The following is a 9,448-nucleotide window of genomic DNA, read 5'->3' on the forward strand; positions in this document are numbered from 1 at the left end:
CGGATTATCGCGTCTCATTGTTTGTGGACTATTGCCACGTTCATGCACTAGTTGGAACTAGGAAACTCAGAAATTGCCGAATTGCTAACTACAAACAGTTAGCGAATCGGACATTTCTGAGTTTCTTAGTTCCGATTAGTACATGAACGCAGCATAAAATATAAATCCCTGTCATAGCTCACAAGGGCATATTGGGAACTGTAGTTGAAATAGTAGAGGGACTGGATGAGTTGCCAAAGTCTTCTGTCCTATAGAGTTTTATAGGCTACTGGCTACATTATTACAAGGCGATTTAAGGTTATCTTTACGGACACATATCGTTTATAAGTATTTTGAATTTACATTCTAATTTGTGATGGCCTATGTTTAATTTTAAATCGAAAGATTAGCTTGCACGCCTATACCGGGGCAGATTGATCTGACTTCCTGTTGCACTGCGGTGCTTTGTACGTGCTTTGCCTGCTGTTAGTTTACTAGAAATCGCTGTGAATATCATGCAACAACACAAGATAAGTAGGGCCTAGTTATGATTGACAGGTAATTATAGGTTTATAGCCTAGATAAAGAGGACACTAGCTGCTTGGTAACATGATAAACCTGTAGGTGAGATATCATCCACAACCATGACAATTGGGTGAGTTATTATTATTATTATTATTATTGCGCAGGCCTATCATGTTGCATTCGTCCCGAGTTTTTATGGGCTACAAGTCTAGCTTTTACAGATCTTTACACAAGATTCTGTCAGAGATTCTGTCATGGTTTTATGCGATTGAATGATGACACGTAGGCAAGCATGAGGGCATTAGAGGCAGGAATGTTGGATACATTGAGAGGGGGGTGAGAGAGACAGACGAGTGTGTTATGGATGGTTGTCCCCATTCCTGTAGGGTTTGTTAATATGACAGTTCCTCAAGGCAAGGCAGCAGACAACGAGCGTATAGGCTATAGCTCAGTGGAGGTAACTGTGTAGTTGTGCCAGAGAGGTTCTGTGGGGGCGTGCGTCTCGGTGGACTGTGATCGGGGTTGTGTTTACCTGAGAGGAGATGGCTGTTCTGGCAGTCAAAGCAGGTTTTCCGGACCATTCTTGGTGAGATGGTTTTGCAGGAGAAGCATAGGAAGTAATGTACAGTGTGAGCTCTGCTTATGCGTGTTTTGTTTATGTTTACTGCATACAGTGCATAGTTTTCTTGTTACAGTGTATATTTTCGTCTGCGTCGTGACTCGTGATTGTGGGTGCTTCATACTGCAGTTACTGTTCATGTATATATGCTGGTGCTAATCCTTTGTTCTGTTCATGCACATCATTGTTGTTTTCATTGCCATGATCCTGTTTCACTTTCCTAAGGGACAGTTCGAAATTTACTTGAGGGGGGCTGGTCCAAAATAGAGGAGTGTTGTCAAAAAAATTTTTTTGCTTTGGGGATTGTTGTGTTTTTTTATATTGGGCACAGGGGAGGGTAGTGCATTTTTTCCCTGATTTACATTCGCCATTCTGCATGTTTTACTATATAATGTCTTCCATATAGCCAGATTTCCTAATCTGCTTGCATGCTCCTCCCCTATCAAGGTGTTTTGGTACTTCCTTTATGCACTATGCTTTTCCTGCACGCTTACTATACCACACACAGGTCAATAAAGTCTACCAGTCAACTGTCTATCCTGCCCTCTATTCATAGTGACAATAGTGGTAGGTGGATCGTTTGTCCAGATCTGGAAATAGGTTAAGAAGAAATCATACCACACAAAATAATTTAAATCTGCACCATTTTTCAATACCAGTCAAAACTACCAGTCAAAAGTTTGGACACACCTACTCATTCAAGGGGTTTTCTTTATTTTTACTATTTTTTACATTGTAGAATAATATTTTAGACATCAAAACTATGAAATAACACATGGAATCATGTAGTAACCAAAAAAGTGTTAAAGAAATACAAATATATTTTATATTTGAGATTCTTCAAATAGCCACCCTTTGCCTTGATGACAGCTTTGCACACTCTTGGCATTCTCTCAACCAGCTTCATGAGGTAGTCACCTGGAATGCATTTCAATTAACAGGTGTGCCTTCTTAAAAGTTAATTTGTGGAATTTCTTTCCTTCTTAAGGCGTTTGAGCCTATCAGTTGGGTGGCTATTTCAAGATTCTCAAATATAAAATATATTTTGATTTGTTTAACACTTTTTTGGTTACTAGATGATTCCATGTGTTATTTCATAGTTTTGATGTCTTCACTATTTTTCTAAAATGTAGAAAATAGTTGTAAAAAATGTTTAAATTTTTTTGAATGAGTAGGTATGTCCAAACTTTTGACTGGTACTGTATATCACAAATTTGATGACTTGTGACTCGACTTGATATAAAATTACTTGCGACTTGACTTCAACTTGGAGCCTCAAGACTCGGGGCCCGACTGATGACGTGAAATTATCTGGCCAGGTTTTGTAATGTTTTGTCACTTATTTTGTGGCACAGAGTCTCCGTGGATTAGGCTACTCTCCACACAGCCAGAGACAGTATTGCACATGCAAAAAAACAAATTAGCTAATGAAACGCACACTCGGCCCTCTGATTGGACCAGCAAACTGTCAATTAACACAGGTCGGGTGAGCTACAGTAGCGCAGTGAGAAGGTTTTGAGGGGTCACCTGGCAAAAACAGAGTAGTCTACCTACGTTAATATTATCCATATACAATTCAGTTTAGCAATCTGCTACGGACACATCTTTGCCAGAACAATAGGCTACCTGGGGATTTCGTTGATAATTTTTATATTTCAGATAGGCCTAGTTTGGGTGAGTTATAATCATATACCTCAGTGGTGGTACTGGCTGTATGTCTAACATCGCACTACCTTCAGTACTTATGGGATGAAGATGTAACATATTCTGGTGAATTAATGATAATATTTGTGAGGAAGAAAAAGACTACGACAGATCATGCTTTCCATCCGATCCTGCAACCCCCGCTGCATCAGGTAGGCCTTATGATCCTGCTTGCTATGGACTCCAGAGAAGTGAAAATTGTGACAATATATCCCTAGTTTATATTGACTGCTAATATGAATGACTTTCAGCTCAAAATGCAGGTGTAAAACACAGTTTATTTCTGTATCTTTCGTTTTCAAAAATGCATCACATGTGCGCGGGTGCATGTGTGGGGGGTCACAAGTTTTGAACCACTTCATTTAGGGGTCTGTGGGTCAAAAAGTTTGAGAACCACTGAGCTAGCGAACAGATTGCTGATTTGCTGTACAGCTATAGGATCGGGTGCAGTGCAAACGTAGGGACAGAGGATTTACATAAATAAATATGCAGCTCCAAAAATGGTTTGGTGATCAAGAATATTAACTGTTTACTTTGCTCAAGAGCAATGGGGCATGAAGCAACAATTACTAGCATAGGGCTACTGGTCTTTTGGTATGTCAAAATTGCTTGAAATTGATAATTGACTTATGAAGCTTGCATTTGGAATTTGTTGTTAAAATGAATTATTACATAATCAAAATGTGTTGTAGACAAAATAATGAAAAAAGTTGTCTGGTAGCGTCAATAACTGCACTAAGATTTTGTGACATTGGGACTATAAGGTTCTATCTGCGTGAAGCATAGTTCTGAGATATTGAGCATCAAAGTTTTCACATCCCAGATCTCAGAACTGTTTTGTACAGTGAGGGAAAAAAGTATTTGATCCCCTGCTGATTTTGTACGTTTGCCCACTGACAAAGAAATGATCAGTCTATAATTTTAATGGTAGGTTTATTTAAACAGTGAGAGACAGAATAACAACAAAAAAATCCAGAAAAACGCATGTCAATAATGTTATACATTGATTAGCATTTTAATGAGGGAAATAATTATTTGACCCCCTCTCAATCAGAAAGATTTCTGGCTCCCAGGTGTCTTTTATACAGGTAACGAGCTGAGATTAGGAGCACACTCTTAAAGGGAGTGCTCCTAATCTCAGTTTGTTACCTGTATAAAAGACACCTGTCCACAGAAGCAATCAATCAATCAGATTCCAAACTCTCTATTCCAGCATGACAATGACCCAAAACACACGGCCAAGGCAACAAAGGAGTGGCTCAAGAAGAAGCACATTAAGGTCCTGGAGTGGCCTAGCCAGTCTCCAGACCTTAATCCCATAGAAAATCTGTGGAGGGAGCTGAAGGTTCGAGTTGCCAAACGTCAGCCTCAAAACCTTAATGACTTGGAGAAGATCTGCAAAGAGGAGTGGGACAAAATCCCTCCTGAGGTGTGCAAACCTGGTGGCCAACTACAAGAAACGTCTGACCTCTGTGATTGCCAACAAGGGTTTTGCCACCAAGTACTAAGTCATGTTTTGCAGAGGGGTCAAATACTTATTTCCCTCATTAAAATGCAAATCTATTTATAACATTTTTGACATGTGTTTTTCTGGATTTTTTTGTTGTTATTCTGTCTCTCACTGTTTAAATAAACCTACCATTAAAATTATAGACTGATCATGTCTTTGTCAGTGGGCAAACGTACAAAATCAGCAGGGGATCAAATACTTTTTTCCCTCACTGTATATGATTATAAATAAAGCATCAAAATGTAGAAAACCTGATTTCCCCCTAGCTGATCATTGTCTGCAACCGGATCTGATCGTAGTGTAATGATACAGGCAGGGAGAGTGAGCATGTCCGTGGTGGTCGGCGAACCCTTAACCTCCAGGCCCGTTAGCTCTGCGTGGCATCGACTGTGCCACAAAACCATGCTGAAGTGGTAAAGTTGATAGATTTTATGAGGGAGGAGGGTGTGCAAAAAATGTTTTCCAGTACAAGGGGAGGGTCATGTGAAAATGTGTTTTATGTTGGGGAGGGTGGTGCAATTTTTGGGGGGACACCTAGAATTGGACCAGCACACCCCCACCCCCAGTACATTTCTAACTGTCCCTAATGTATAACAAGCCTGTACAGTAGTGCTATTCTAGAACACCGTAGTGGCTCTCATTTAGTATACACAGCCTTAGAGCTGCTCTCACTATTGATTCATGTAGGCAGATGTCAACACTGTCTATTTATGTTTCATGCAAAATCTTATCCGAATGCGTGCTCACTCACTCACTCACTCACTCACTCACTCACTCACTCACTCACTCACTCACTCACTCACTCTCTGTCTGTGTGTGCAGTGTTTCCCCTAGGATTCTTTTCAGCAGTGATGGCAAAGTTAGTGAGGGGGTAGTGGGCGTGGCCAATGGTGCGGTTTTAAAGGCTGCAGAGACAAAATGTTACAGTTTTAAAGCTAATTTCCTGCAATTCTACACATTTTGTCATGGGGCTGAGAGAAACATTGCAGTTTCATAGGTCATTTCCTGCAATTCTACACATTTTGCCATGGGGCTGAGAGAATTTGTAGTTTTAAAGCTAGTTTCCTGCAATTCTACATATTTTGCCATGGCTAATGTCGTATTCTTATGCTATCTGAGTGACTCAAACTTTATAACAAAATCAATGGGGGCCCCATGCCATGCCATTTTTTAAATATGAGATTCTCCTTGTCTAGTTTTTATTTTGGTGATTGTTAGTTCTCAAAGATAATCTTATTAAAACATATATTGCTCCATTTATATTGTCTACATACTTTTATATCTGGTTTTAGTCAATTAAGTTTACACTGAAAAAGTTTTACCAAGTTTTACCATACCAACCCCCCAAAGTGCAGTGGCGGCCAGGAATTAGCAATGGCACACGCCGCTGAAAAATGCATATAGGGGAAACACTGGTGTGTGTGCATTTGATAGACAGAAATAGACATATTTAGGTGTTTAAATGCAGCAATGTGACTCATGGCTTTGTACAATGCAGTGCGGAGGTGTGTGGAGACCTGAATTTGAAAGCCATCCGAATGGGTGTGTGCATGGTGCACTGTGTATGTCCAGTGCTGAGTGTGGGGGTGGGAGTTTGTACAAAGGGTGGTGCAGAGGGTGGGAGTTAGCTGGTTTAATACGGAACTAAGTGGGGGAGGTCATGTTGAAAACGGAGCTTGCAATGAGATCTGCATGTTGGTACTCTACTTCTGTATTAGGTGCTGCCTAACGTCTTGAGTGTATCTGTTTGTGCAATGCCTATGTCTAATGACCTATTCCCTGTCTTTCCCCCCATCTCTCTCCCTGATGTAGAGGCCAGATACCCTGAGGTGTGTTGTCTGTCTGCATTTGTCTAAAATGAAAAAGGGAGGGAGCAGCACAAATACCGCACAGCCAGACGCCATGCAGGGGGAACCCTCCCCTCATCCCTGAGTGCTGAAATGTCTGGACTGGAGCCTTAGTGTGTCATATCAGATTGTGTCAGACTGCATCCAGTAGGGGGAATATAATAATAATATATAATATGCCATTTAGCAGACGTTTTTATCCAAAGCGACTTACAGTCATGCGTGCATACATTTTTTGTGGATGATAAGAGCTTCTTGAAAGTAGCCTTTCAGACACTCTGTGGAAGATTTTCCTCTAAAAGCCATTTTCAGTCAGACAGGTTCGGTCATTGACCTTCTCAACAGTAGTTTCTCCAGACCAGACCGTCAGTGGTTTTAGCGAGGAGCCAGTATGGAGTGGTCACTAGAAAGGGTGAGGGAGATGGTGGCTGGAGGGATGCAGTCTATGAGGGACTGTGAGTCCAGTGCCTTTGGCACAGCCATGTGTCTGCTACTGCTCTTTGTGTGGTACTGTTACAGGGTAGGTCGTGAGCACAGCTCCACTCCCCTGCGTGGGGGGTACAGCACTGAGCCCAGTCGAGTAGGAGGGGGTGGAGGGGCCTTGATCAGCACTGAGAGGGATGGTAGGGCTAAAGGCAGGCCGGTGTCAGGGGTGGAGGAGCAGAACGGCTTTGCTTACTGCCAGTCCACCGAATGTTTTCGCTGCACCAACACAGGGGAAGGTCTTAATCAGAGGCTGTACCACAGTTTACAGGATTACGCCAAACGCTACACCTGGTCAGGCATGGGCAGGGTGCACAAAGGGGTACGAGACCAGGGCCGCTACCTCACCAGCCGGCCCACCATTCAGAGGCCAGAGGTGTTCTTCCTCCCTGACCTGCCCTCAGCACCCTTCTTTTCCCGGGATGCACAGAAACACGATGTGGAGCTGCTGGAGAGGAGCTTCCCTGCTCTGCTGGCTGAGTTTGAGAACATCTACCATGCCCCCCCAGCGCGGGCTGGCTCCTCCCTGCCTCCGGGCTGGAAGGCCAACAGCACCCCCCATGGCCAGTGGTGGACCTTCTACCTGGTGAACCAGGGCACTCCGCTGGCCCTCAATGCCAGGAGGTGCCCCCGGGCCTGGAGGATGCTGGGCCAACTGCGCACCTTCATTGCCAACAACGTGTTTGGAAACGCCTGCTTCTCTGTGCTGACCCCCGGAGCCCTGATAACTGAGCATTACGGCCCAACCAACGTCAGGCTGCGCTGCCACCTGGGTAAGAAATGGAGGGAGCCCCCTGGAGGGCTCCAACACTGTTCAATTATAGGGATTTCAAAAATGCACCTGTGTCTCTGTGAAAGTATTACAATGATAATAAGGATCTTTACTATAGTATGGTTGATTTTAAAGCTTGCTTTGCTTGCAACATATACAGCTGACATTTTAGAATATATTCATATGTGTTTGTGTCATATAATATTCTCCTTGGTTTCTTTAGTAATTATATAGACTGACTTGCTGTCTGTCCTCTGTAGGTCTTAGAGTACCCTCTTCCTGTGAGCTGGTGGTTGGAGGGGAGCCGCAGTGCTGGTCTGAGGGGAGCTGTCTGCTGTTTGATGACTCCTTCCTCCACAGGGCCTTCCATGAGGGTGAGAGGGGGACAGCTGTTTGTGAGGAGGGGGTGAAAGGGGTCGCCTTTTTCTACCCTGTGTTGCGTGTGTGTGTTTGTAATATTCTGATGTGTTATTAAGCTGTTATAAAGGGTTGATTGGAGGAAGACTTTAATCTGTGTTTTCTCTATGTTCAGGCGGCCCAGAGGACGGCCCCAGGGTGGTCTTCATGGTGGACCTCTGGCACCCTAATGTGGCAGCTGCTGAGAGGCAGGCTCTGGATTACATCTTCACCCCTGGACGCTGAGCAGATGGGGGGGTGAGAAAGAGAAACAGAGCTACAGAGAGAAAAACAGAGAGGTAAAGAGAGACAGAGAGAATGTGTCAGAATTTAAGAGAGAGTTGGTGAGAAAAGTAGAGAAGAACAGTGTGAGTGGGGTGGGAGAGAGCACTTCTTTGTCTCTTGTTCCGTTCCCACACTCACTGTGTACATATTCTTGTTCGAGTCGGCTCTCTCCCTGTAACTCTCCCTTAGCACCTACTGACTTTGACCAAACAGACGTAATGTATAATGTTACATTTGAATGTTTACAGCCCCAATCCTTATCTCTGTGATTATCCCTGTGTGATAGTTTACTGTGCTCTCCTTTAGAAATCAATACAGCTTTCACAAAAACTGTTGGATAAGCACATAGAAAATGTTTTTTAGAGATCAAATGATTTGCTTGAGACTGCCTGTGTTGTTGCTACACAGGAGAAATGGTTGTATTTGCAGTAGCAGTGAGCGGGTAAAATCACTGGGGAAGCAAAAAAACAAGCCTTATTACAACATATGTGTTGTGATAATTGCGTTATTTGCTCTATAACTTGTTAATTCATATGCCTTGCGACCGTGATATGTAGGCCTAAAGGCCGAGACAATAAGAAGACAGTGGCAGAATAAATTCAACCACACCTTGTGTTTTTATAACAAAACCGGATAGCAACCTCCGTCCGGTTTAGTCCACAAAGCATATTGCATGTAACAGAGTTACATGACCTACAGCATTGTCAAGCAAGTTAATGTTGGCGACATTTTTGGACCACTAAACAACTATTGATTTAGAACCACAGAGAGTTACCGCAAGTCGCAAAGAAAACAGGAGCTGCCTCCACTATTTCAGCACCATTTCAACTTCTACATTTCAACATCATCAAAGCACCTCTGCTTAGTCTAATACAGTGAACTAAAAGATACCAAAAACAATTTAGTCCAATCAACTTAAGCTAAATATGATGTGGCTGTCCATGGTTCTAATTTCTGTGTGCGTTCGTGCAAGTAGAATAATAATTTGATTCACCCTACTTGTAGAGAAATGCCAATGCCATCCTTCTCTCTTTCATGTTGACGAAACTGTATATCACTCCTAGGCTACCTGGCTAAAATGCTTGCTGACCTAACTTCCATTCATGGGCAACGTTAGCTAGTTAACATTTGCCTTCTACATCTAGCTACATATTAAACTAACATCCTCTCAGGCCAGAGTCACAACAATGTATGAATGAATGGTCAGAATGCCATTAAAATCATTGGCCAGTACGGAGAATTAAGTAAAACAACAATCCATGGCTAATTTAGGAAACTGGCTAGCTAGCCACTGGAAGACAACAACACAACGAGATGCAACAATTCAA

The 9,448-nt window shown here is 42.7% G+C and overlaps 1 protein-coding gene across 2 annotated transcripts; it reads left to right on the forward strand.

Moving 5' to 3' along the window:
- The first annotated feature begins 246 nt into the window (after nucleotides 1-246).
- LOC121584761 (aspartate beta-hydroxylase domain-containing protein 2) lies at nucleotides 247-8,088 on the forward strand. Of its 2 annotated transcripts, none has more exons than XM_041900854.2 (4): nucleotides 247-634; nucleotides 6,150-7,440; nucleotides 7,700-7,813; nucleotides 7,972-8,088. In XM_041900854.2, the coding sequence occupies exons 2-4, from the start codon at nucleotides 6,576-6,578 to the stop codon at nucleotides 8,079-8,081; spliced, it is 1,089 nt and encodes a 362-aa protein (XP_041756788.1). In that variant the 5' UTR covers nucleotides 247-634; nucleotides 6,150-6,575; the 3' UTR covers nucleotides 8,082-8,088. The 2 variants fall into 2 exon arrangements, with proteins under 2 accessions (XP_041756788.1, XP_041756789.1); XM_041900855.2 differs by lacking the exon at nucleotides 247-634 and adding an exon at nucleotides 656-1,090.
- Nucleotides 8,089-9,448: the final 1,360 nt, after the last annotated feature.

Source organism: Coregonus clupeaformis, chromosome 16, assembly GCF_020615455.1.
Source record: "Coregonus clupeaformis isolate EN_2021a chromosome 16, ASM2061545v1, whole genome shotgun sequence".
Classification (NCBI taxonomy): Eukaryota; Metazoa; Chordata; class Actinopteri; order Salmoniformes; family Salmonidae; genus Coregonus; species Coregonus clupeaformis.

Bases quoted from the DNA above. Each gene is read 5' to 3' on its own strand.
- LOC121584761 (XM_041900854.2), top strand. From the start codon at position 6,576: ATGGAGTGGTCACTAGAAAGGGTGAGGGAGATGGTGGCTGGAGGGATG. The intron at 7,441-7,699 runs GTAAGAAATGGA...TGTCCTCTGTAG, and splicing joins CAGGCTGCGCTGCCACCTGG to GTCTTAGAGTACCCTCTTCC. The intron at 7,814-7,971 runs GTGAGAGGGGGA...CTCTATGTTCAG, and splicing joins CCACAGGGCCTTCCATGAGG to GCGGCCCAGAGGACGGCCCC.